At 39.9% G+C, this 27,458-nt stretch overlaps 3 protein-coding genes across 10 annotated transcripts; 1 reads left to right on the plus strand and 2 right to left on the minus strand.

The window, feature by feature from the left end:
- Window positions 1-1,250: 1,250 nt before the first annotated feature.
- On the plus strand, window positions 1,251-11,518 carry dixdc1a (DIX domain containing 1a). Its single transcript, XM_017713031.2, has 15 exons — window positions 1,251-1,819; window positions 4,328-4,440; window positions 4,539-4,693; window positions 6,179-6,265; window positions 6,392-6,445; window positions 6,537-6,587; window positions 7,348-7,452; window positions 7,624-7,677; window positions 7,788-7,880; window positions 8,417-8,488; window positions 8,613-8,774; window positions 8,883-8,949; window positions 9,034-9,142; window positions 9,230-9,338; window positions 10,865-11,518. The coding sequence occupies exons 1-15, from the start codon at window positions 1,797-1,799 to the stop codon at window positions 10,946-10,948; spliced, it is 1,338 nt and encodes a 445-aa protein (XP_017568520.1). The 5' UTR covers window positions 1,251-1,796; the 3' UTR covers window positions 10,949-11,518.
- On the minus strand, window positions 11,117-18,390 carry pih1d2 (PIH1 domain containing 2). Of its 5 annotated transcripts, none has more exons than XM_017713036.2 (6): window positions 17,983-18,390; window positions 17,591-17,656; window positions 14,959-15,082; window positions 13,839-14,087; window positions 13,412-13,680; window positions 11,117-12,041 (listed from the first exon to the last, which is right to left on the minus strand). In XM_017713036.2, exons 1-6 carry the CDS (start codon window positions 18,112-18,114, stop codon window positions 11,907-11,909), a joined length of 975 nt encoding a protein of 324 aa, XP_017568525.2. In that variant the 5' UTR covers window positions 18,115-18,390; the 3' UTR covers window positions 11,117-11,906. The 5 variants fall into 5 exon arrangements, with proteins under 5 accessions (XP_017568525.2, XP_037402715.1, XP_017568524.2 ...); XM_037546818.1 differs by having other exon boundaries at window positions 14,959-15,079; window positions 17,977-18,390; XM_017713035.2 differs by having other exon boundaries at window positions 17,977-18,390.
- Window positions 18,391-18,552: 162 nt separating this feature from the next.
- On the minus strand, window positions 18,553-26,975 carry tmprss5 (transmembrane serine protease 5). 4 transcript variants are annotated; one of them, XM_017713019.2, is made up of 13 exons: window positions 26,851-26,975; window positions 25,963-26,110; window positions 24,760-24,870; window positions 24,539-24,652; window positions 22,791-22,926; window positions 22,418-22,531; window positions 22,287-22,330; window positions 22,008-22,170; window positions 21,732-21,916; window positions 21,272-21,370; window positions 20,360-20,502; window positions 20,100-20,252; window positions 19,830-20,008 (listed from the first exon to the last, which is right to left on the minus strand). In XM_017713019.2, exons 1-13 carry the CDS (start codon window positions 26,851-26,853, stop codon window positions 20,000-20,002), a joined length of 1,422 nt encoding a protein of 473 aa, XP_017568508.1. In that variant the 5' UTR covers window positions 26,854-26,975; the 3' UTR covers window positions 19,830-19,999. The 4 variants fall into 4 exon arrangements, with proteins under 4 accessions (XP_037402385.1, XP_017568508.1, XP_037402384.1 ...); XM_037546487.1 differs by having other exon boundaries at window positions 19,830-20,252; window positions 21,732-21,910; XM_017713018.2 differs by having other exon boundaries at window positions 19,830-20,252.
- Window positions 26,976-27,458: the final 483 nt, after the last annotated feature.

Raw genomic sequence — 27,458 nt, forward strand, 5'->3', positions numbered from 1 at the left:
ACAGTTCCCTAACCTCCAGCCCACGACTGCCCCAAATGTTCAATACTGTCAGCAGCACCTGATTTAATTTAATGAAGCACTGATTAGCTGAAGCACGTATTGGTTGGTAACTGTAAATACTAGAGTTCCTCAAGGAGAGCTTTGGAAATAGTGAGCTAACACACTGATGTATATAAAATCACAATCGTATTCGTTATTTATTGGCACTTCTTGCCGTTTGTTGGTGTTTTTGGGCAAATAAACATTAATAGGCCAAATTATTCTAAGGTTGCAGTTATTGACCAAATATTCTTTGGATTATTTTCAACATGTGCGAAAATGTTTTTATAGTTTTTCAGTACTATTTAATATTGTGCGAGTTTATGTAAGACTGTGCGAGTTTTATATGATTTGTTAATAAGCCGTCTATTTTATCTCAGCGTGGCCTTCTTTGTGGAGAGGTGTGTATAGTTTTTACAGCAGGGTATCTCACCCCTCCTCTTCTACTCCTCATTGCTTGCTACCAACTAGCAAAGTAATGGGGAAAATATTTTATTTAATTAAATAAATGAAAAATATGGAATGATAAGGCTGCAAGGAGGCATGCAAAAAGAGGCTTTATAACTATCTCAGCATCATTACTAGGTTAATGTATTTTCTCTAGATAGTTCTTTACACACTTTGATGCTTTTTATCTGCCTATGTGAATTAAATCGATGCATTTTAGCTTGACTGCCATCCTTGTTTAATTTCTTCCTAAAAAAGGGCACCTGTTAGTGCTTGTTGTATCCACACAACGTGTTATCTGAGAGGATCAGGGCATAACTTAATGGCATATGGGCATTGCTTATGACCGTTTTTGCTAGTCTAGTGCTGTTGTAAAGCTGGCTAGGAACTGATGCAGTAGAACTTGATTCTTGGTGGAACGTTCGGAATGAATGATACGAATGAAGGTACCACTGTAGTAATTCTCTTAGCTCTTATTCAGACAATTGAAAATGTACTCATTAATTTTAGCAAATAGGAGATGCTCAGTGCTCATACCCAACCCTCCACCCTGGTGGAAGCTTTTTCCACTACATCCCCCCACAGCCCCCCTTCCCAGACCCTCGGTGGGAGCTGCTTGGTGGGTGAGGGAGGGGTGAGAAGGAGGAGACGGAGGCGGAGGGGGGAGGGTAAACACACCAGGGCTGAGCCGTCTGTGCTCAAACAGGAACAAGGGAGGGGGACGACCAAGGAGGGAGGGAGGGAGGGAGGGGGAGAGAGAGAGAGAGGGAGACATGGGGAGGTTGTGGGAGAAAAAATCTCTCTGACTAACCTCAGAGAACAACAAATCTGCTCAAAGGCGAGGGCTTGCACGATTTTGTAAGCAGTGTGCTTGAAGAAACAGGCAGGATTCAGCAGGCGGAGGGGATGGCATACCACTCCGTTCCTCTCTTCTGTCTTGTTATGTCTTGGAAATGAAAATGGGAATGCCTCATACTTCTTATCCCGGGAGACAAGCAAATGCTGACTGAACATGCTGGAAAGGATTTAGTCGGGGTCTTTAGGCTCCACTGGGCCGTCCCATTCTGGAGATCTTGCCAAACAAGCAGAGATTTGGATTTGTGTTCTAGTTGATTGAGATACTGAAGCTGGGGGCTGCTCCCCATCGCTGCTGGACCAGAGTTGATTGCCCCATGCAGGCTGCTTTTGTTGTGTGCACACCCTTTTTAACGTGGCCACTCTGTTTGCTATGGTCCTGCCCCTTCGCTCCAGTACACGCCACAAATTGAACAGGAGGACCAGCATGGGAGGTTAAGAGAACAGCTAGCAGCATGGGAGCCAAACCAATGAAATGGTATGAATGAAATTCCTCACTTTCAGTTCTTGACTTGTGAACCTTTCTTCTTCTTTCCCTCTCTGTATCTCTCTCTCTCTCTCTCTCTCTCTCTCTCTGTCTCTCGTCCTCTCGCCGCATACTCCATTCCAGACAATACAGCAAACAGACACAGTCTCCATCATGTAGTGTCCATTTTCAACTGCTAACCTTATGGTGTAGTGTTGTTCTCCGTCAGTTTTGCTACATCGTGTTAATCTGATGGGCATGCTGGGCTTTGTCAGGTGTGAAACAGGCTTAAGATTCTTCATTCTTCTCCTAAGGATGAGCTGTGTGCTTCAGTGTGAGCCTCCATGAGTGTGATGGGTGTTTCTGCCCAAGTAGAATTGCCTAGCAACCGCTAACCATTGCATCTAGAATGATCAGTGCTGCTCATCCATCTGTTCTTATTAGAATCCTATGCTGAATCTTACCCTTGATTCCTGTAGATACAGTAAGTATGACAGGATAATGACACTTAAGAGGGATGGGACTGCTATACAGGGCTCCGTGCCAGCGGCTCATAATAGGTAAAGAGTAGACTGCATTGACAGGTCATGTGATTCATTTTCGTTCAGTGTTCACGAAGTGCAGAGGCAGTACATTCCTTCTAACATCTCTGACAGCAGATTCATTATATGCCTGATAAAATAGGCCACTGGCTGCTGGTTACTTGGACCGGCCTCAAAACATAGAATTAGTTTACTAATGTGGGGATGACAGGCTTTGACAGAGCTCAGCACTGGAACATGGACCAGACATTTTTTTCTTTTTGTTTATTAATTTTAAGGCAAAACATAAAAGCTGAAGCTTGTTTTACACTGAAATAGCAAACAGTTGGTCCAAAAATATTGGGACACTTTATGCTATAGTCTAAAAATGTATTAAGTTTGTTGTTTTAGGAAGTAAAATGTCAAATCACGTGGCATTTGTTTTAAACAGACCATTCCAAGACTGTTATTTCCTGTTGTTCAGAGTATTCTTTCAAGGTCTGCATCCGCAATGCCTTTGTACACGTCTGAGTTCACGAGCCCACCAATAAACACAAGCCCATGCACACCATTGCAAGAAATACAGCCCCAGCCTTTAACTTTCCACCTCTGTGCTTTACAGTACCACACACTGAGCCTACCACCTGCTTGCTGTTGTGCTAAAAGTGTTTTTTTCTGAAACAAATGTAATTTTAAATTGCGTCCAAATATGTTTTGGGGCCCCTTTAACCTTAATCTAGATAAGACTGTTAATAAAAAAGGTTCAGTTGTCAGACAAGAAGTGAGCATGCAGTGTCTGCTGCTTGCCTTCTACTGTGGCCTGGTGATGCCAGTCTGGGTTTCTTAGCAACTGTGATCAGCACCTCTATGTCTACAACACTGACTTGAAGTGTAGTAAAATTCCTCAGAGAGGATACTAAAGGCGCACTCCAATCGCCCTCGTCGTTCCCTGCTAAGTGTACTGTGAAGGTTATTCAGGCATTTGATGGGTGATTCCAAAACACAGGTAGTGAACATTTCCAATCGCAAGGGAACTTCAAAGTGCACAGGGAGTGAACAGTGGTTTATCACTTCACAGGAAGCTGCAGAAAAGTTTACCCATCCGTCATTGCACGTCTTTTAAAGATGCATGCTTGATTATGACGCTGTAGGACGTTCCGAAAGCAGCTCACTTAACTGACACCCTGTGTGTAGGCAATACAACAGTGTTGCTTTGGGACCCTGTGGAATGGAATGCAGCTGAAGTCGTTCAGTCAAAAGTTGTTTATCTCTGAATTAGTATGCCATTATCTGACGTGCCTTTCTTGTTATTTTCACTCTGGTGAGAAGAGATAAAATAATATAATACTGTGCCTCATGAAGTGACTGCATATAGGGGTGGAAATGTAAGATCAGTGTTTTTTCTGTTATTCAACCCAAGCTCAAAAATAGTGCCCTTTGCTGCTGATTATTAGAATTATGTTATCAGACAAGATTTGTAGATTTTATGTATCTAATTCCACCAACTCTCCAGTCTCCAACTCTTCAACTTTCAACCTTGTTTTGAATGGAAAAGTCAGTTTGACAATGTGGTCTCATAAGATCACATTACCATTTCTGAGCCATAGCTTGAGGTGTTTTAGGGGTATTTGAAGGGCCCTCCCATTTCACATCTATTGAAAGCTTATGGTTGCATATTTCTGTGGAATGCTTTGGCAGCACATATCACTGTGGTTTGGAAGACAAAACCCACATGGGAGTGGAGTTCATGTTTTGTAAGAGCACTGGTGATAGACTGATTAGCCATGTGAAAGCATAGAGCCGTCATATAATATTCAGGGCTACCATCTCAATCTATCTCTCTAGACTCATCATTAGACTAGCGAGGGCTGTGTCACATCTAAATAATTCAATGAGAACTGAAAAGATGTCGTTCTGTGTTAAAAGTTACATTTGTGACGTAATATACTTCAGCGGGTCAGTTATTGGTTCTCACTGCTCACTTGATTCACCTTCACAGTCTAAGCTCATCCAGCCCTACACACACCCCCAAAGAGGAGTACATCATCGCCCAGTCTGAAGAGCAGGCTGAGACTGTGGGAAACCACACAGAGCAACCGCAGAGCATCAAAGGTAAGTTGAGTATCAGGGTAAATCATAAATCACCTTCGTTCTGCTGCTTGCCTTTCTCAGCCATTCCTTCTCCAAGGCCCATTTCTCTCTCATTCCAGAAGATGCAGGAAAATCCTCAGTAAATGAGCCAACTCCAGGCCCAGAGCATGCTGGAACAGGGGATGCGAGCTCCTGGGAAGAGCAGCTGTGTGCCCAGCAGGAGCAGCTGGAGAAGGAGATGCAGGAGACCAGGAAGATGGTGTCAAGGCTTCAGGTGAGCTTGGCATTCAGAGGCCAGATTCACAAAAATCAGACGGTGAAGGTGAAAAGACTTATGAAGGATCTTTATACAAATACTGAGATCTTCAAAATAGTGGGCCTCAGTCAACAATATGTTCCTACTTTTTTCTTGAATCTTTTCTTGAGAAAGGTCCTAATAAAAAGTCAAAAGTCAGATTTGTGATGTGTTCTTAAACTCCATGATTGTTTGTGTGACTCTTTAGTGTGTATAGATTCTGTTCTTACCCAAGAACAAATCTCCAATAAGAAAACATTGGTACATTTCTTGAAAACTGCCCATTGTCCTTAAGTGCACTTCTCAAGAAATATTTATAAATATTGTCTTATATAGTCTCAGGCTATTGAACTGTTAGCCTTTAACCTTCAGTCTATTTGCTCAGTGTTGTAAGATATCACATACAGTATATGGCAGAGGAGTAAAGTGTGTCATAATGTGAGTACATTCCCTACAAAGATGGAAACATAAATACAACTTTGATAGCTGGCTTGCCAACTTATCAACTTCAGAAGCCTTAAGTGAACGCTGTGAGGCATTGACTGCAGTGTCAATGTTGCAGTTTTACAGGGTTTTCTGTCAAGAAGTTTAAATAATTCTAAAGGAATTTTTGAAGAACACAATTTCTTAACATATTTCTTAAGTCTCAAATTGAGGAAAAAAAAACAGATTTTATTTCTTAAACCACTAGAAATACAAGTAGGCCTACTGGAGATATCTGATACAGCAAATTTGTCACATACATTCTCACTAGAACACATATTTAAGGCCTTTTTGCCTAGGACAGATATAATCTCAAACTGGGTTTGATACATTCTGGTGTATAATACACTTTGATATATAATAGATACATTTGAGAATTCATTTTGACCATATTGGTCCCTGCACTATCGCAACCTAAAGACCTTACATAGAAATATATCAAATTTAGACCTTGCATATAAAATAATAAATATTTTTTTTTGTTCCAGATATTTGGGGTTTTGGAATGCAAATATTTTGGGTGTGGTGTGTGAAAATGAAATAGCCAAGCATTAGTGCTACTATATAAAAAGGAGTAATATTAATAAAAAGTCATTTTTATTATCAGCTCTGAGCCTGTCAGTTTTTTTTGGACATTTTACAGTTTTATTGGGCCTAATTTTAAAAACACATTAATTACTTGGCCAAATCTATAATACTGGTGAACAGAAATTTAACTGAATTGAACAGAATTGAACTGCGCAGCAAAAGAGAAGGTGGGAAGTTGATGTTAATGATGGATGGGTGAAAAGGGGAGATACGACTTTAAGAAGCAGATTAGCCTAATCGCTAAATCACGTCCAAGGATGATCACATGATAGCTGTTGTTTGGACATCCGTGTTGGTCCAACAGCATATGTGCACAGCATGACCTCTACACTCAGCCTGCCATTCTGACATACTTTCGAACCCGAGTTTGTCGCTTCTTGTTTCTTTATCCAGGCTTTGCTGCTTCATGGGTCACTGCCTGAAGATGAGCAAGCAGCACCTCTGTTTGGAGACAATGTCTCCAATGCAGAGCAGCAGCTGGTAATTCACCTGTTTGTCATATGGTTGGAATAATTATGATTTCACTGTGATAAATCATTTGTCTATAAATTTTGTGGAATCCGTTGGAGAGTTGCACATGATGGTTCATCTTCTTCCTCCTTCTAGATATTAATCCGTAGTCGTCTTGATCAGAGCATGGAGGAGTCACTGGATCTGAAGGTGAGTGTAAATGAAGAGGATTTGAGCTTTTAGTAGCAGCTGAATGACTGAGCAGATGCTAAGGACAAGGGATTTAACATGTGTCTTTCAGAGAGAGCTGCTGAGATACAAGCAAGAGGCACGCAACCTTCAGGCCGTTAAGGTAAGCCAGGGCAGATGACGCCTAAATCTTCTAGAGTGATATAAAATGAATGCTTATTGCAGAAGCAATGCTTTCATGTATTGCATGCATTATTCATTTAATTATTAATATATTATTATCATGTGTTGAGAAAGTATGCTACTACTTTGTACAACCGTGTATTTACATTTATTATTATACATTATTATATTTTACAGACATTTCTTTCCAGAGTGACTTACAACTGAATTATATTACAGAGGTAGACAAATGTAATGTTAGTTAAGTGATACTTTATTAAAAACCAACAAACAGGGAAATTCCACCTCCGTATTTAACCCATCCATGAAGTGAAACACCACATACACACTAGTGAATAGACACACACACTAGGGGGCAGTGAGCACACTTGCCCGGAACAGTTGGCAGCCCAATCCACGGTGCCCAGGGAGCAGTTGGGGGTTAGGTGTCTTGCTCAAAGACACCTCAGTCATGGACTCTTGGTGCTGGGGATCAAACCGGCAACCTTCCGGTCACAGGGTCAGTTCCCTAACCTCCAGCCCATGACTGCCCCCAAAGAGGACTCAAGGACTCTCACTAGTATAGTGAGTTGTGTTTGCCAAAGTGGGAACTGAAGCTCAGTGTGCTGCATGGAGGGCAACAGTTTTACTCACTGCGCAACATCAACCGATCAGTAGCTCTTCAGCAGTTTTGCAGAACTGCAGGTGTATAGCCTGATCAAATTAACCCCTTTGTTGGATCTAACCACCTGCCTCCCCAGGATGCTCTGCAGCAGCGCATGTCAGTACAGGAGGACTCAGTGCTGCAGCTCAAACAGGAGCTGCTTCGGTCCAGCATGGCCAGAGAGGAGCTAGCAGGGCAGAATGTAAGTAAAACTGCACCTTAAACATCACTTACTCAGAGAATGATTTGTAATAATAAAAGTACATTGAAATCTGTTCAGATGCTCTAACAGAAGAACATGTGCATGAAAGTTCATGTACAGTTTATGAATGCATGTTTATATACAGTTTGTATAAGCAGGCTTTGTTCCCAGGTGGAACTGCAAAGAAAGCTGAGCGATCGAGAGAAACTGCTGAGCGACTGCAAAGTAAGTCTTGTTTTTGTCATTTAAAAAATTTTGAATCTAGATTCATGCTTTGATTGTACAGCGCCTTATCAACACTTATTAAAGTGGAAGATTTTTTTTTCCTCTCATAGAAAGAAATCGCTCAGAAGGACAAACAACTTCAACAGCAGCAGGCTAAACTGGACGAGTCGCTGCGCAAACTCAGTGAAAACAGTCACCATACGGTAAAGTGCAGAACCAGTGTAAACAGTATTACTGTAGTATTTTACTGTATATTACACTATTTGTCCAGTTCTGTTATGTCAGCTAACAGATGCCTGCACTGGCTGGCATTGCACTGAGTGATGTGGAGAGGGGAACGGCTATCCAACCTACCCAAAAAGAGCAAGCCTTGCCTTGTCTTTAGCTGAATTATTCGGTAGTAAATGTGATCATCTCTGTGTTGTCCATGGCTTTCTGGCATGGTGGGCAAAAGATGCATGCTTACAATAATTGTGGCAACAATTATATGTTCAACACAAAGTATGTAGTGATGGGACACATTTGGGAGTGTTTGCAAATATTGCAAGGGTTGGTTGAATCTGAGATTGCAGATGGACTGGCTGTAGTTCACTGAGGTTCAGAGGTTTACTGCACTCACAGTTACCGCTAGAGGGAGCAATTACTCTGAAGCTTCATGTCAAACATTCACAGCACAATAGGATGGTGATTCGTGCTCTGTGTCCTAATAAGTCACATTTTGATGCCTCTTTTGTTCCAGTTGCCTGGTTGTGAGAACAATGGCTACAGTCACATGATGGAGACATCTTCTTTACCCTTTTCACATGGAATGGTGAGTCACCAGTTGTTTCTGACTGTTAGTTTTCACGGTTAGCTGACAGGGAATGTTTGGAATTTTTGCCCCTAGACAGTGGTGGAATTTTTACCTCTAATGTTCGTGTATACGTGTGCGTCAGGGTGATGAACTGCAGCTGGTGCGAGACGCTCTGCGCAGTCTGAGGAACAGCTTCAGTGGTCATGACCCCCAGCATCACACGCTGGACACGCTGGAGCAGGGCGTGGGCAGCCTGATGGACCGTCTCCATGCCAATGACTCAAAGAAGAGGCAGGACGGGAAGGTATGTGAAGAAAACTCCACCTGATCCTCAGCCATTGTCCATAATCAGTTTAAGCAGGAAAAAATGTTTACATGTGTGCAACAAATCTCAAATTGTGTTTGACCACAGGGCTCAACCAAATCTCCAGGACGACGAGCCAATCATACGGATCGAGAATCATGGCCACCTACTTCCAGTGAGGTGTTTTAAACCGGTTATATTATGAAACTTGTTCTAACAGAAGAGTGTGCTGAACTGTTTTTGCATGTGGTTGTTGCAGAGATAGCCCATTCTCACAGCAGCCCCGTGCTCAGCGCATCAGCCTCAACCAAAGTACTTTACTTCACAGACCGCTCCCTCACGCCTTTCCTAGTCAACATCCCTAAAAGGTATCAGTATGAGTAACGGTAATGAGACACATTATAGCCCCTTCCGTATTCTGTCTATCATTCTGAATAACTTGTATCTTTTGGCAGACTTGGTGAGGTCACACTTCAGGATTTCAAAGCCGCAGTGGACAGACGTGGCAGTTTCAGATATCACTTCAAGTCTCTTGATCCAGAGTTTGGAACAGTGAAGGAGGAGGTTAGTAGTTTCTCAGAGATTTGCAGAAATTGTCTTGGATGTACTGGCTGGGATGTTCCGCATGCAGTTTCACTTTGCACCAAAAATGTAAACATAGCAAAATCCTTCCTTCTTAGTTTAGTCAAAAGTTCTCCCAAATCACATTCTTCACACTTAGGTAAACAATATAGAATACAGTTTTTTTACTAATGATGTTTTTTCATCACAACTTTTCTCATCTGCTTGATTTTTGAGTCTTGCCTTTTGAAATTCATCCAATCAAACTAGCTATCAGCATCCGACGTTTTTGTTTTATGACAAATGATGAATCTTTTGTTGATTAAAAAATAGACAAAGGTTGTATTCAAACACAAATAATAGATATTACTAACGTGCCTAATCAAAAAAAGGGACAATGCTGTTGAATGGAGGCATTTCCTCTTGAGGTCCTAGTTCCTGTTGACTGAGGGTTGGGGTTTGACCTCACAGTCTCCTGATGGTGAGGTGAATTTTTACTCTGCTGTGCCACTCAGAAGCCCCAAAATTTGCTTCAATATAGCACATTTTTGTTAACAAAATAAAAGCTTAGTTGATAGTCTGCCTTAGTATTACGAACACATAAATACTTAGTCAGAAACAATATCCGATATTAGTCAATATCCAACGGTTTAATTTACGCTGAGATTTAAATGATTTGTGGCTGACCTAAATATTATGAACTTCAAAATTGTTGTTTAACGAAACAACAATCTGTATTGTTGTAACGAGGAGCGAGGAGGCGGACGCACACGCTGAGATAAGCGAGATTTATTAGGGGCAAATCCAGGGTCGTAGTCAGAACATTCCAGGGTCAGAGAGCCGACACGTACAGACTTAGGGTAAGACATCACAAGAATCAACACAAACGAAGACCAGGTACAAAGACACGATACAAAGGTACAAAGACTGGCAAACGGAAGGGGCAAACACAGGGCTTAAATACACGGAACAATGAGGGACAGGTGATAACAATCAGGGGCGGAGTTACAAAACCAAAACATGAGCACATGGACAGGACTGGGAGGAGCCAACCGTGACAATTGTTGTGTAAAGTTGTTCTCTGACGTTCAATGAAATTCAAATTTTAAATTAGCCATGTTTCTTGCTTATTTGAAGCAATCGGGCTCATGAGTGCTGAAACTGTCTAAGCATTCAACTCAACATCAGGAGACTCATGAGCTCAAACAGCATTAATGGCACAGCCATCCGTAACAGGGAGCCCAAGGAAAAGCCTGGTGGTACTGTGTGATGGATAGAGTCCAATCTATCTAGGGGTAAATCTGCTCCTAGCTGGAACCCCCATCAACAGCACTGTGCCTGATACCTGTACTGATAAGTCTCACTGGTATGGTGAGAATGCTCCACTGCTGGATGATAAATGAGGATGGCTAAGAAGCTGTGAATGACAGCAGATGGGTTACAGTCTGTAACTGTTCATACAGTGGGCCTATATGACCTATATGGCCTCACCAAGTGGTGCCCTGCCCTGTTTATCTTCTATTTATCAGGTGTTCCAGGATGATGCTATAATACCTGGATGGGAGGGGAAGATAGTTGCCTGGGTAGAGGAAGACCACGGTGAGGGCAGGTAACTGAAGACTGAAGTGCAGCCAAAGTGATCTGGGGACTGTCATCACTTCAGTATGTTCATTTGGCTCGTGTAAATACCCCAGCACCTCTCCGCTTTGAAGAAACTGCACCACGTCATTTCATATCTTGCCAAGGCGAGTTTGTAGTGTGTTCACTTTTTGTGTGAGAACTGATTCTAAGAACTGTTTTCAGCTAAATAACTCTGGACATTGCTTTGACTGTATTGGTACTATGATCTGTATTTCATTTTTCTGTAAAAAAAATCTTTATAAGTTTAGAAAAGAGTGTTTTATTAAAGAACACAATTACACTGTATATTAAAAAGAAAATAGGTACTTGTCAAGGAATGAGTTTATTAGTTGCCAAAAGACTTGTAATGAACATAGAGTGTTGCCATGTGTGTTTCAGGTCACAGTTCACAATGTCTTGCTGGATTTTCTTGTTGACTCTATTCATGGTAATAGATTATTCGTTTAAAACTGTTCCAAGTGATTCCATAGACAGACTTGCTGGCTGTCGTTTGAAACCAGAAGCTGGGAGAGATGGGACCACCTTATTTGTAAAATTTGTATTATTTGAATATAAAAATGTGCTTTTTGAAAATATTGCTCTTTTCTGTAGAGTATGCATGTCTGTTCAGTGTTGAAATCAAATGCATCCAGTATTTGTCCACTTTTTTAGTAAAAGTGTTCCATGAACAACTTGAGTCGACCAAGTTTTATATTTTTGTTCATTTATCAATATGTGTTACTAAAAACATATCTCACAATGTGGAAAATGCAACGTTCAGTTTGTGCAATGGTGCAAAAACTGTAACGTAATTGGGTTTTTCTAATTAGGACATTCTTAGCTCAAGGAACACGTCACGAGACACTCTTGATGATCTGCACAGTGAGGTTACTGTGGAGCTGAAGAGGAGTACATGCACTTGAGGGGGTTTTGAGAATCTTCTTGTTGAGTTTACAGTACAGATGCTGTAACAGTCAACACGTGTTTCTTTTTGTTGTATGATGCACAACAAGACTCTTCATTGACACGCTCAGGGAACTGAAGATGGAGATAATACATTTCCTCCACTTTCAGCAGAATGTCATCCTTTAAACAGAGAAATATATTGTGTTAGTCAAAATATCTTACTAAATCAACAGCACTGCATAAAAGACAGAGACCACCGTTTAGTTTATTTAATGTCCAGTACAAGTTGATCATTTTTTTTACTTTCAGAAAAACAGCAGAAGGTATATTTAACAGAAAGTTACACAAAGGCCTCCAACACTAAGTATAATATCAAATCTAGCAGTATTTAATTTGCCCACTCTTTACTTTTGTGTATCTACTGCCACTTTTACTCTTCCATCCTTCCAATCTCAAAGCCCATGTGCTTCAGCTGTGTCCTGCTAACAAAAGGAGTCACTAACATCATGTTCCACATCTACACAAGACCTAACCCAGGCATACCTTACCTTCTCTCTCATGTGCATCTAAAATGTAAAAGGAGATATTTCTGAGAACAGATATAACAAAAACCACTTGCATAAGGAAGAACGAAGATAAAGAAAAATAAGTGAAATTAAATGAATCTCCAAAACTTGTTACAGAGTTACAGAGAAAGTTACAGGACTCCTAGAAACTGTACAAGATCAGGAAGACCTCCAAAACTCCATCACATAAACAGCGCCTAAAACATTCATCTTTGAGCATGTGTAGCTGTCAAGTAGCTGTTAATAAGAAAAGGATACTGAGAAGAATGTGAAGTTGCACTAAAGCACCAAAGTCTATAAGTCTAAATTTGTAATGGGGATTATTTGGATAATAAGGCGCAGAAAATGCAACTAACTTCTTAGACCGAAATTTGGAACTGTTTACAAGTAAGGGAGAGGACGGGAAAACATCCTTTTAGATTTCTTTGAAAAACTGAAAGCAAGAAACAGAAAAGATTGGAAGCTTTAATAAAGGCAAACTGTGGACACATTAAATACTAAAAATTGAGACATTTTATTTAGTTATTGCAGCTTCTGGTTAATTTTCTGTTAAATATATTTTTCTGCTTTTTTTCCGTGATACTGAAAAATTAATAACTTGTACTCACTGGCTGTTTTGACAGCTTTTAAAATGAGAGTGGTGCCTAATATTTGCACAGTACTCTACATCTGTACTATCATTCTTTTAAATCAAGCCACCAGAATACACCATACCACTGACACTGACTGCATATGAGTATGTTAAAATCTCGACACACAGCTCAATGACTGGAAACTATAACTATAAACATTGTACCTGTGAAAGAATGCACTACTGGATAGGAAGAACCTATGAATGATAACGGCTATGCATTTTTATGTATATGCAATTTGAGGATCACTAAGAGTTTAGTGATCATCTTGAATCACTTCTCTCCAACTTTTATTTCAAATGGTGAAATAAGCATCCCCTCAGATGCAGTGAAGCAGATGTAGTGGCATTACCTGGGTAATGCTGAGTTCGCACTGGGAGACGGAGCGTACTCCAGGCAGCTCCACACTCAGCTTTAAGCTCCTGCTCGAGTCGCCTGTCTCTGCACACACCGTGAACTGGTGCTTGGGCAGCTGAGGCTGGGCTGACTCTGTACTACAGATCACCTCAATCAGGCCTGGCTGCGCTCTGCCTTCCTCCTGCCCCACACTCAGATGAATGGTGGAGTCTTCTTTAGTCTCTTCCATTCGCAGTGAGGAGATCTGCTGAATAAGTGAGGTGGCTGAGGAAAGAGGTAATAGCATTCAATATTACTGCCCACTGAGAAGCCTTCTCTTGGAAGCAAATGCAAACACTTCCGTTTTCATCTAAATAAAACCGTAATTGGTGGCAACGTCTCACTGAGCAAAATGATTGGAAGTGCACACAACTGTCACTTACCAGACTCTGTTTGTGGGTTCGGGCTGCTGAATTTGGACTGAGGTGGTGCCATAAGCCGACTTTTCACATTCTGTACGCTGCCCTTTAGTTTGCCTTTAGTGACAGTGAAGTGTTTAGACAGATTCAGGTTGTGGTGCTGCTGAATGAAGCTCAGAGCCAGTAGGTGTATCTGCTCTTTCTCCTGTGTGTCTCCCTCTGCCCTCTGAAGAACCTCTGGGTTTAAGGCCACATCCACTATATAGTAATTTTCTGGAAAAAAGGCATGTTAGATATGAAGCTACTGTGCAGGTACATTTTTCATCTATCAAGGTACAAACAATTTAAATGTTCCTTCAAAGGTACAACAGTTGTTTTAAGGTCCAGTTGTGCACCTTAAATATTTTTATCCAGGTACATATTTACAGTACACATTTGTATCTTATCATAACCTAATGTTTTAAAACAGAACAATAAAATAAAGCCTGGAGACGAGATGGAGTGTGTGGAGTCAGTATATCTTAGAAAATATAATTTCAATGGTACAGTTACGGTGCTGTTATATTCCCCGACACGAGGTACTGAGATCAATTATAGCAATTATATTATTAGTCTATTTTTCCTTGGCCCCTGGTGGCGCAGTTGAGAGGCGGCACTAACTTCGTGTCCGTTGGCTTGGGCGATGGTTCAAATCCCGCTCTGACTCACATGACAGATCGGAGGTGGTCTGGCCCGTCCTTGCCAAACGGGGTGCTGTGTTTTTGGGGCAGTCGTGGGCTGGAGGTTAGGGAACTGGCCCTGTGACCGGAAGGTTGCCGGTTCAATCCCCAGCACAGACAGTCCGTGAGTGAAGTGCCCTTGAGCAAGACACCTAACCCCCAACTGCTCCCCAGGTGCCATGGATAGGGCTGCCCACTGCTCTGGGCAAGTGTGCTCGCTTCCCCCTAGTGTGTGTGTATTCACTAGTGTGTATGTGGTGTTTCACTTCACAGAGGGGTTAAATGTGGAGGTGAAATTTCCCCGTTTGTGGGATTAAAAAAGTGTCTCTTAAAGTTATCTTTAAGCAATGCCCCTCATAGGCCAAACCTGTGGATGATTAGGCTTTAGGATCTTGGATTAGGAGATGACAGAAGATGAGCTGTACCATTCTCTTCAGAAACCGTTTCCAGTCTTCCGCCACACACAGGAAGAGGCTGCGTAGAAGAAGTGGGAGCTGGCACTCGTTTCCATCCACACAAGTTCACATACAGTATTCCTTCTTCTGGCTTCTGGAAACAATCACACAAACCTTAACCCTTATTGTGTGGTTACTAACCTAAAGCCTTGTTATGCTGTAGCTACTCTACATACTTTCAAACCAATACATACATTTTGTAGTTTTAAAGGTAAAGAACTGAAATGTGGGCCCACATATGGACCACTAGGGTATGAAGTAGTTACATTTACTCAAGTAAAAGTTTTTTGTTGTCCTTTCCAGAGTATTTTCAAATGATAATAGTTGTATATCTGCTGAAGTGCTTTTGAGAGGAATGAAATCTACTCAGTTACATTTTAGTCATTAACATTTAGTTACTAATTTATAATGCTCTGCTGGTTTAGCTCCTGGACTGCTTTGCAATTGCCTTTGGCTTTAAAGCCTGACTTCAGACTAAGAATTTTATTTTAGAATAAACTGCAGTTCTAAATTGCTACCAATGTTTCAAAAGGTGTGCATAACTCAATCACTGATATGTGTGGTTTAAAGAGAAACAAATGTTTAAAAAATCAGATTTCTCTATGCAAAAAAAAAACATAAACATTTGTGGCATCCAGACCGACTTTCAATTTGACACTTTTTTTTTTGGCCAAGGTGGTGCCAAGGCCTCTTATTGGTACAGTGTAGGGTGTTTACCTAGGTGGAGACTGAACCCCAGCCTACAGCATGGAAGGCAGAGAAGTTACCCACTATGCCATACCAACCATTTTATGCCCAACTCTATCATAAAACTGTCTTACAAAAACATCTGCAGCATATTTCTAATTTCATGTAGTACTGCTTTCTGTGAGCAGGGGTGGTCTTGGCACTAGACAAGGGTAGGTACCATACAGCCAATCAGAGCAGGGTTCATTTACATATATCAGTCTTAAAGGACCAGTAACAAAAAAAAGCCTGTTTAATTCTAAGGGATAAACCCATATTGAAAAAATACATTCCAAACTATTTATTAAATACATTTTTGAATGTAGTTTTAATAAATATAGATATCTCTAAATGGTACTGATGTCTGTGTTTTGCATTATACTTTGCATTAAGCACGTATGCATTCGATGAGACGACTCTCACACAAAATCAAATCCCCACTGCATTTTCACAGGGTATCAAGTGTATCACTTGCTTTTGGCATGTTAAAGCTTCATTCGCTAATGCTTGAAATGAACATAGCGGAATACAAATTCAACTCAGAACTATATACCAGACAGTAAAATGTATTCAACGGTATTTTGTGTATTTTCACACAACACTTTGGACATCTGGTTCCTATCACCACCACTGTGGACATCTCTGACTTAACTACCTTCCCTAAAACCAGAGGTGGACAAAGTACACAAATCATGTACTTGAGTTAAAGTAGAGACCCCCAAGGTAAAAAAAAATCCAGTAAAAGTAGAAGTTCCTCCCTTTAGACCTCCACTTGAGTAAAAGTACTAAAGTATTTACCTTCAAATGTACTTAAGTATGAAGTAAAAGTACTAAAAGAGTAATTCTGGCTCTGATGTCCTGTTATCATTTTTATAACCAGACTGGCTTCATGAACTCATTTCAGGTGAAAGTCCTCCAGCGTCTCTCTTGGTAAACCAGTCTTTTAATAGAACGTCATTAATTAGTGACGCTGACGTCTATTAAAATGATCAGAAGCACAAAACACTGAAGGTAAACAGTTTCCATCAGGGAGAACCGAGTGGCTCTGAAATCACTTTTTACACACAAGCAAAGTTTCAGTTTCAGATTTATTTACAACTTAGTTCCAAGTTTAAGTTGAATAAAAACTGGCTTTAAACTCAGGATCACAGATGAGCTCCTTGATCTGTAGGCGTCTGTTCATAAACATAAACCAGCCCAAACTAATTTACTATAAAATCAAATTGTTTGTATGAATTCAGAAAAAAGCCGCGTCAGTCTCGACTGCATATGTGGACATATTTCTATATTGTGCTCTATTTACACAAAGTTAGGTTAGTTCATCATTTATAGACGCATGTGCTCCCAAACTTTACGCTGCTGCGCTGACGTTGAACCGTGTGCTGCACTGGGTCGGTATGACCAACAGGTCAAAACCAGCTCTAAACAAAGTGACTGCTGGGCCCTGATTGGTTCTCTGGCTTTGCTCTTCTTTTGTTTTGACATGTTACGTTTTTATACACACAGAAACCAAAAGGAATGACAGATTTCTCAGAATGTAGTGGAGGAAAAAGTCGGATATTAGACTCTGAAATGTAGTGGAGTGAAAGGAAAAAGTCGCCCAGAATGGAAAAACTTAAGTAAAGTACAGATACACGAAAAAAAAAACTTAAGTACAGTAACCAATTACATTTACTCAGTTACTGTCCTCCACTGACTAAAACGGACCATTTCACTTTAAACCACACAATTTTGTTTATATCTTAACAATTTAGCTGTACAATTAAACGTTTGCAAACAAAAACGTGAAATTCCACTTTTAGAGGTTTCTTGCCCTAAATTTCCCCCCTGATTCAAGTTATTTGGATTTTTGAAGGAAAAGTACTTTTTACTGTACCTGTAGAGATGCGCGGAGGCAGCAGTGCGGCTCGGGGGGCGACAAATACTCCGCTCCCTCACGCAGCTGGCGGTCGATAAACATTTTATAAGCTCCAGGATCATTCAGTGACATTTCATCCAAAATAGACCAAAACTGGTCAACCTGCTGCAGGACAGCAGCACTCTGACCTCCCGGACCCCTGTCCATGGCCCAGAGCCTGTCCGGGTTCTAAACCGGAGGATGAACGCCAAGCTAAGAGCTAACCTAGCCAAGTACGGCTCTTTGGGTTTAACTAGACTTAACGTTAGCTAGACTAAATCTAATGTAAACTGTTTTAGTTGCAAATAACTTGTTTAAAAATAATAATAATAACTTTACAGTCACGCAAATGAAGTGTTTCTCACCAGCACCTGTCTGGAAGCGACCCGACCATTTCTGATGAACACCATGTGTTGCCATAGAAACAAGTCCCATAAACTAATGTAACGTGCGATTCCCGTCGCTAGATGGCGGCAGCGCCCCAAATTTCTGCTTACGCGCATTGAAAGTGCAACCCTCCGCCATCTGCTGGTGGTGTTTAAAACATTTCAATTGCTTTTTTATTTGCCCGCATTTTTGACAACAGATTAAAAATCACTCAAGGCAGGAACGTCGGCTGTGAAACGACATTCTGCTGGCATATAAGCACCCAAGCCTAAAATACAGTACAACAGAGAGCAGAGCATTTTACAGAGCAGTATAACTGTAGCGCTTTAGAACTACAAATCCCATGGCTCAGCGTCGCGGAATCTGTGAAAGTGACGTTATTCACAGGACAGACTTTGTAGTCCGTTACAGGAAAACTCTCGCAAAGCCTGTAAATTTGCAGTTAATTGACAAATAACATTTTTAATCAATAGTATAATGCAAAATATATCTGAATATGGACCCGACACGGCAGGTTTCATTGTATAACCCAAACATATATTTAATTTTGAGTGCAAACAACACTGATGACTTGGGCAATTTTTCCTTTTGATTGATATTTATTCAGTTATTGTGTTTTAACAATCACAGCTATCGTAACAATGCCTGTTATGAACACTGGAGTCGGATAAACTTTGGTTTGTGAGAGGTTGGTCACTCTCAAGTTTTTCCACGGCTTTGCTATGAGTATTGGAGTTAGGGGGGTCTTGCACAAATGCAGAGGAGAAGCATTCCTAAGTTTATTAGAGTTTTGGTCAGTCAGCACAGAGTCATCCTTGGTTTTTGTGGGGCGTTTATTGTGGGGGAAATCAACATGCTTATTACTGTTTTCTGTCTTTTTCTCTGGCTGAACATGAACCAAACACCATGGTATCCAGTAAAGGGAACCCAAACTGCTCCCTCTGAAGTGACCATTGCATGGAGACAAAGTGTTGAGAGTTGAAACACTTCAGTTAGATGGTCATATCACTAAACAGATTTATTGAATAAACTATGATTACAAAACTAATTTACCACATTAAGACTATTATCTAGTAGTACCATCAGCTAGGGGTGGGCATTATGGCAAACATATTACAATACTTCATTTCTTCAATACACAACATACATAGCAATAACTAGTTTTGGATAAGATAATCTCAAAATATTACCTAATACCAAAATATTAACTTATTATAATTATAACCATTCCCAAAGTCATTTTCTTGATACACATTATGCATGTTGTTGCATGTTTAGAAGGTTTGATAAGTTGGAACAGATAAAAAAGAAACAATGGTGCCACATGTAAAAAACAAAAACCTTTAATTAAAATTTTTTTATTAATCCTCCACATATTGCACTGCACTAAATCCAGTGAAAAGGGGCTAATTATGCTCTCATGTAATGATGCATGCAGTTGATCAGTGCTCTTTAAGTATAAAATCCACACCATGCTCAGAAAATATATTGTGACATAATGTGAAATAACTGTCATGGTATGTATTGCCCACCTCTAGTATAAACATTTAGAATGTCTCACATTTAGGTTCATGGGTGGGTGACTATCCCAATATTAAGCATCTATGAAAATGTAAACATCTTTTAAAAATAATCAAAAAAGAGTGTGTAGAAAGTACAATGACTAATCAAGTCATTTGGGTATCGCCTCAGCAATTTTTGTTATCTTTTTTAGCACCAGAACCCAGACATTGATTCAGAAATCCTTTATGAAAAGCATGAAAGTGGTAGTCATTTATGAGCAAAGAAAAAAAATCTGTTTTTTTTCCAAGTTAAACACCACACTCACTTCTCATGTTACACAACACAGTTTATTACAAACATCTAAATGGAATATTAAACTGGAGGAGTTGAGGTTTGACAATATAAAAATAAACCTTGAGAGAAATGTCCACAATATCCAGCAAAAAGAACTTAGGCTATGAGATTATGGTCCTTGAGTGCAGTAATGCTCTCGGCCTGTCAGTAGCTCTGCATGGAGGGAAAAAAGTCACATTTATTTGAGCCCCAAGAATAGCAAACTAGTAGTGTAGTATATCTGCAGGGCATTATTGCAACCTACCTCTATCATCTCATAAATCCAGCCTAAAAACTCAGCCACTTTGGTGTATACACCTGGGTGATTGGGCTCTGCACAGCCTGTTCCCCAGCTAACAACTCCAACCAGCCTCCATACACTATCATCCTGGCAAACTAGAGGGCCTCCACTGTCTCCCTGCATGAGAAGCAAGTTCTCTTTTCACTGTTGTTATTTAGCAGGATTACATTTTCCCAGAGCATTTTTGAGGATATCTTTAAGGCCTTTTGAGACCAGAACATTACCTGACAGGCGTCCACTCTGCCCTCTGTATAACCAGCACAGATCATTCTTGGAGTGATCTCCCCATTGTACATACAGGTGCTGTTGCATTTTTTTGTGCTTATCAAGGGCACTGGAGCCTCTTTAAGTGTGTCGGGAATATGTACTGTGCAAAGGAATAAAAACATATGTTAATATACTAATGAACTTGTTTTTCATTTCCTTTTGATGCTTGTTAGCCATTCATTACCAGTTAAGACTTAACAGCGAGGTTGGGAAGTCTGGTTCTGGAGGGCCAGATTCCTGCATAGTTACTCAACCACATCTGATTCATCTTATCAGTTAATTACCAAACTAGGTTGGACAATATGACAATATTTATTGTGATAAATTATGGCCCAGTACACTTTTCTGACTGTGTCATGATATTGTCAGTACTTAAAGACAGCTGAACCAAATACACTCCTTGTAAAGTGAGCATAATTAGGCCTGTTTAACTGGATTCAGTGCAGTGCACTTTTTAATGCATTTGAATATTACTCACTGTAGTTTATTAAGGTTTTTTATTATTATTATTATTATTATTTCCAATATAGACATTGAAATATATGATACTACAGATTCCATTGTATATGTTTCAACATAATAAATAACAGAAAAAATAAATATTCTAATGCATATTGTATTTATATTGTCTTTGTATATTGTCATTATAGTCATTTGACTGAATTTGTAGTCCTACAGAAATAAAATGATATTCCTCCATATTTCTAATCCAGGTGGATGTAGTCCCTATTTCTGCATTTTATAAATATTTTACATGTGTTAAATGTGTATTGTCATCACATTTAGACATCATCCCTAATTATATTTGTGGATAGAGACTTATCATAGACTATGTTTATATGTGTTTTATTTACATGTGCTTTCTTTACCATCATCAGGTTGTGTGTATCCCCAGCCAGAAATCCAGCACTGTGTTCCTCCTGGAAGATCATGGTCATACTGAGGTAGACACACTGGCCTGATGGTGTCTAGAGTTGAAAACAGAATGGTATACTAAGCATAATTACCTTCCTTTAGCAAACCTCTTTTCAAGGATGTCCAGTGTTTACAGTTTCCATCCAATACCTGCTTTAGCTAATCAATCCTTCTTTGAATGAACTCAGGTCTGCTATTAATGGAATTAAACAAATCCATGCAATGACTGGATTGCAGTGAGAGGACAGTATTTTTACACTCAAAGTCAACAAACTACCAAGATAAATAGTTTTAAACAATGTTCTTGGCTGCTAAAGATTTTTGCACAGTATGGAATCATACAGAACACAGAGATACAGAACACAATATACAATAGAAAGGACATTAATGTGATTTTTGTTCAGCTGTTTTCACCTGAAAAATTCAAAGGTGTCCTTAGTTTCATCAGCGCAATATCATTGTCATGGCTTCTGTGATTGTAGTTCTTGTTGTAGATGATTTTCTCTACAGCATAGCCTGTATACTGAGCCAGTTTGGCTGAATTGCGAGTAACAATCCCAGCATAGACCACCCAGCTGGAAACTTGAGGTAGCCTGTAGCTTAAAGGACACAAATAATCAGAAATATTGTTGGTTTATCTGAATGCTGGTTTTAGTAAATGGTAGAGTCGTTTTTAATAAGGGATCTTACTTGTGGACACAGTGAGCAGCTGTAATGATCCACTGGCTGTTGATGATGGATCCTCCACAGGTGTGACGGTTGCTGTAGTAGAGACTCACTTGCCAGGGCCACCTGCCTAGTGTGGCTTCTACCCCTCCTATTATCCTGGATAACTTTGCCCTTGTCCCACACTCTGCACAGGGAAACATCCCAGACTCATATTCATGACAGTTTTATTGCTTGAGTAAGTTGAAAATGTAATATTATAGTATTTTGTCCAGCAGGAAGAAAATCTAATTAATGCCTCACCAAAACATTTCAGAGCTATAACCTTTCCTGTGCTGCAGCTTCCTCTAGAGTTGTAGAAAAAGACTGAAGTGAACTCGGGACATTATTTCATTAATGTCATATACCAGGCACAGAACTGCAAAAAGAGGTACCTGAACTGCCATAAACTTTCCAAATTGCTTTGGTGTTCTGAGGTAATTTGAACAAATCCAACGTTGTACTTTGGCCCGATGTCAGTCAGATTGACCCCCTTGTGCTTGGTTAATCTAGAAACAGAGGTCAGATCAAACAACTGGATTCACAACTCTGAATGACATGTTCATCATGACACTTTCAGAATGTGCACACACTATGCACGTCATTCTTTGGTACAGGAGTGAACATGACTGAAGTGAGTATCAGCACTGCAATCACTGTAGGAAAGGTCGACTAACAGAAAGCAGCCACAGCTGCTCTCCAAGTAAAAGGTGCTGAGAGCTGGAAATGTGTGTGCACGTGTGTGATTGAGCTGTCAGCCTCGCTCACCTCAGATAGCCCAGCTGTCGGCACACAAGGGTCCCCAGTGAGGAGTTCCAGCGCTCATAGCACACAGGCAGCCAGGTCTGCAGTTTCTCCAGCTGTATCTCTAGCAAAGAGTTCTCTGCACTTATCCTGTAAAACACTGAGCCCCTTTCAGTCAAAACCCCTCCAAACACTACCCAGCATTGTGAAGACAGGTGACATTTCAGACTGTCATTATCAATGCATTAGTAATTAAATAATGTAATGATTATTTTTGGTAATTAATCAGGTAAGAAGATTTTTTTAAAAAGCCAGACAATAAAACGGATTTAACTGAACAATAAAAAACATAACTAAAAAGCATAACTTCTCAAAGATTAAAAAATATATTACTGAAAATATAATTTATTTCCAGTCAAATAAGTACAAGTTATTCGTTTGAGATGAAGCTCTGACAGACAAAACAGGAGTTTCCAAAACTGTAATGAAAACAATTATTAAAAATTCCGAGTCCTAACCCAGACCCAGTAGACCACCAGAACAACCACTATAAGAAAAACAATACTTTAAGTAACAGTTTGGTGAAAATTTTGATTTGCATGATTTTCAACTTACTTCCAAATGCATAATTTCTGCAACATTTCTACAAATATATGCCCTAAATGTCTCTCATCCCACTCAAACTGCATCCAGGTCTTAATTCAGATGAAGTGGTTTAGAGCTGAGTATGGCTCACTGTGAACTACAAAAATGAAAACAACAACAACAATAACAACAACAAACACTTCTCTGAGTATGTGAAAGAAGGAGCAGTTATTTAGGATAACCAAATCATCTCTTTCCTGAGCACAATTTGGTGTCATTCCATGAGTGACAACCTAAGATAGGGCTAAAGTAATTCGTAGCACAGACACACTGTGGAATAATGTAGGTAGAGCAGCTAAGTGAGTGGATACAATGTCTGGTTATGGATTTAAGGTCTTTGCATAATGAACCTCAACCACGTATATTTTGATTACAGGAAAGTTCCAGTTTTGGCTTAAATGTGCAAATAATTATTTTTTTCTGAATAAGTTTGTGTTGTTTGTAGACATAATTTGAAGCAAATATATGAAGATTTTTGGCATTGTGGAAACAGTTTTGGTGACTATTTCAGTGGTTGTGAACCATGCTAGCCTGGCAGCATCAGTTCTATTCAATTAAAGAAGCAAAAAGTGTCTTAACTGATTTGAGAAAGTAGAAAATCATGCATGTTTATTGTCTAACTATTTCTTTTTAAGATTTAATCTTTGAAAAATAAGAGAAAGACAAGTTTCACTCTTGCTTCAGATCTGAAAAAAATCCATCAAACTTTTCAAAGACCAATAGACATTTTAAAAGCTCCTGAACAAAATGCATAATCATACATGTTGCTTATTGTAGAAGAGAGAAGGATAAATGGTAAAATATTGCAGCATCACAATTCATATGCTCATTTACAGCTGCTGTTTATTATTTTCAAACCGTTACTGTTCCTGTGAATATCTGTACTGACTGTTTATTTACGTCCTGCTGCATGCCATGCCTCCCTGTGTTCTACAATTGTTATAGGTCTTTGGCTTTTTCTGTCATCTGTCATGCAGGCTCATCTCATTGTTCTTTTCATTTAGAGTGTAGCACTGTCACTCATAGGGGATTGTCTAGGTTGCTGTGTTTACCATCTGGCCCTGTATTGTTTTCACAGAGGCTGGTCTGGAGGGAAGTAAATAGAGCTGCATGCCAAAGGCACATACCTTTCCTGGGGTCAGTAACAGAGGTGTCTTCTGATACATTGCAGAAGGAGGTTTCTTTGGTATCCCCCAACCCTGTAGGACTCTGAGTTGAGGTAGGCCTTAAAAGAAGTTTGACTAGAGAGAGCGAGACAGAGAAAGATAAACATATGTGTACCCCAGTACTTCTGGGATTTATAAGTGCAGCTTGTGAATGTTGAGATTGATACTGAAAACCATCTTACCAATGAACCACACACCGACAACAACACCTCCAAGTAGCCCAAGAGCGCACAGAGCAGCCAACACTCTAATCACACGTTGAGTGGACATATTTGTGGATACTGAATGAAAGACTGATCAAATTCAAGAAGAGTGTAGAAAGACAAAAAGTGCACATTTTGTTAGTAAATAAAAATTCTTTCTAGCATACTACTTGTAGTACCACTACAGTTTTTAGTACTATTACATTTACATTTATGGCATTTGGCAGACGCTCTTATCCAGAGCGACTTACAATTTGATCATTTTACATAGGTAGGCCAAGGCGGTGTTAGGAGTCTTGCCCAAGGACCCTCATTGGTATAGTGTAGGGTGCTTACCCCGGTGGGGATTGAACCCCAGTCTACAGTGTAGAAGGCAGAGGTGTTAACCACTACACTATCCCAACCACATTACACCCTACCCACCCTATTACAACAGCTAATACTAACAGTAATAATAAGAATTATTTTGTATCATCAGGCAGTTAGAGCACACTTATTTTCAAAGGTCTGGCCTATGAAAATAAAATCTGACATTCAAATATTCCCCAAAGCCTATAAGAAAATGCACATTCTAATGTGAAAAACATGCATCTGAATGTTTAAAGCTACCTCTTTAGTAGCTTAACCTAGTTACCTAGTTATAATAATATTACAACACAATTGGTACTAACCACTCAGAACTGAACCGGGAACATGCAATTGCCAATCATAAGCAAACAAAACAACAAGTGTTGCCATTATTAGAAGCTTACATCCTTTGAGAATACCTGCAAACGTCACACTGTAGCTTTTTTTTTGCTATTCAACCATTAACGGAGCAATATGTTGACTTAATAGGCAATGCTACACAGCTACTGCAGCCACCCGCACCAGTTACACACTTTTACTATAATTGGTGTGATCATGCCTCAGAGCAGCCTCTCTTAATGCCTAACAATGACAATGATATTGGGGGTGAATTTTAATAATACATAAATTCTTTGCAAATCAGAAAACTTCATGGTGCATGATTTTTGGTAAAATAATGGAGTTAAAATTTAAATATGCGAAAATATTACACAAATAAAAAGAGTAAAATTCTAATTTTATTTGTAATCCCACATGACAGCCCTTGTTCAGTCTGTATCCTCACTTATCTGTGGTGCATTGATCTAAGGTGTCATTGATGCAGGCTGTCTGTACCTGGGTGTGGGGCCTCCATCTCTCTGAGCCAGGAGCCAGGACTGTCCTGTCCTCCTTTCCCCTGAGCCATTCTCATCCTCTCATCCTGGAGAGAATGCCTGACTGCCACAGGGTTTTCAATCACAGCCAGAGGACCTTCGCCAAGACTCTGTAATGCAAACATTGACCATATTGATCAAACAGAACTTATTATGAGGTAGATATTGTTTATGATGGATTGTAGTGTTGATAGCTGTAATCATGTCATCATTTCTGTTGGCCAGATTTGTTGCCAAGCCAACTGTGCACACCTTGCTTTGCTCAGTAGCTCTCCTGTGATTCCCTGCAAACCCATTCATGCACTCATACACTCGCTTAACAACACAGTTACATGAAATGTCTTTTCCATTATACTGTGACCATTGCGTGTATGTATGTAAATAAAAGCTACCAGTTAAAAAAAACAAACAAAAAAAAACTCTGCTGCATGAACTTATAAGAAGACATCATAAATGAGATTAGGAATATTGTACAGTCCTATATGTTTAAAGATTATTTAAATGCACATCTATATTTAAAATCATTTTATTTCAAGACAATTTCAAGAAATTGAAGTTTAACAATATTCCATCAATGTCTGGTCTAAATGACAGCAAACAATGACTGCAGGCAAGTAAAATGTGGTGATATTAGTAAATATAAGCTTATGTTTTAAGTGATTTCACACACAAGGTTGCTTATATAGCCCGTGTTGAATAGGCTAGTAACTTCTTTACCGGTACAGTATAGCACTGTGGTGTATGTCACATATTCTTGAAAGCAATTCCACACAAATCTCATAGCCTGTTAAAAACCTAACCTTAAGAGCTTAATACAAACTTATTTTTATAAAATAAGCATAAGTCTCACCATGTTTTTTCCTGGTTGTGAGGGTCAAGGCTAGCACGGCTTTGGCAACTCCTGCTCTCGGTCACCCTCTCTGCTCCATCACAAGCTGGGTCTGCTGTGCGCTCCTGCTGCTCGGTGCTCAACCATTTAGCAGAATGCAACTCAGGATTTTCGTTTCACAAAGAGACAATGAGGTCAGCAGTGGAGCAAAGAATGAGCCCGTTGTTTTACCAAGGGGGTCATGGGGCCTGGGCTGGCTGGCTGAACCAGTTCTTTGTAGGGCTAAACATCTCCAAAGATATCCCCCTGTCACTGATAGGATGCAGGTTGCTTAGTAACACCCCCTTACCTGTGCCAACAGTGTGTCCACTTTGCAGAAGAGCTTATTACCTGATGATTCACAGCTTTGGAGAGAAGCTTGTAATTGCAAAATGTTGAAAAGACGAGTGTTGTCATGTCAGCATAAAGACGTTAACATGGGTCATACTACTATCATTTAGCAGCACTAACCAAGAACAGAATATACATTATTCAGTAAATTATGGGGATAGAGGCCTTTTTGTGAAGGACTGTATGATGAAGTCAGTTCTGTCTAGGCCAAGCTGTAATGTCAATGTAGCATTCTAGAC

The sequence above is a fragment of the Pygocentrus nattereri genome, chromosome 17 (assembly GCF_015220715.1).
Source record: "Pygocentrus nattereri isolate fPygNat1 chromosome 17, fPygNat1.pri, whole genome shotgun sequence".
Lineage (NCBI taxonomy): Eukaryota > Metazoa > Chordata > Actinopteri > Characiformes > Serrasalmidae > Pygocentrus > Pygocentrus nattereri.

Excerpts from the sequence above, each read along its gene's own strand:
- dixdc1a (XM_017713031.2), top strand. The coding sequence starts at position 1,797 with ATGGGAGCCAAACCAATGAAATG. Across the intron at positions 9,143-9,229 it reads CTAGTCAACATCCCTAAAAG|ACTTGGTGAGGTCACACTTC; the intron begins GTATCAGTATGA and ends ATCTTTTGGCAG. Across the intron at positions 9,339-10,864 it reads TTGGAACAGTGAAGGAGGAG|GTGTTCCAGGATGATGCTAT; the intron begins GTTAGTAGTTTC and ends TCTATTTATCAG.
- pih1d2 (XM_017713035.2), bottom strand. The coding sequence starts at position 18,114 with ATGCGCGTAAGCAGAAATTTGGGGCGCTGCCGCCATCTAGCGACGGGA. Across the intron at positions 15,083-17,590 it reads GCCTCCGCGCATCTCTACAG|AAGCCAGAAGAAGGAATACT; the intron begins GTACAGTAAAAA and ends GATTGTTTCCAG. Across the intron at positions 13,681-13,838 it reads GAACCCACAAACAGAGTCTG|CCACCTCACTTATTCAGCAG; the intron begins GTAAGTGACAGT and ends CTCTTTCCTCAG.
- tmprss5 (XM_017713018.2), bottom strand. Across the intron at positions 22,331-22,417 it reads GAAAGTTTATGGCAGTTCAG|AGGAAGCTGCAGCACAGGAA; the intron begins GTACCTCTTTTT and ends CTACAACTCTAG. Across the intron at positions 20,503-21,271 it reads ATACACACAACCTGATGATG|TACATATTCCCGACACACTT; the intron begins GTAAAGAAAGCA and ends TCCTTTGCACAG.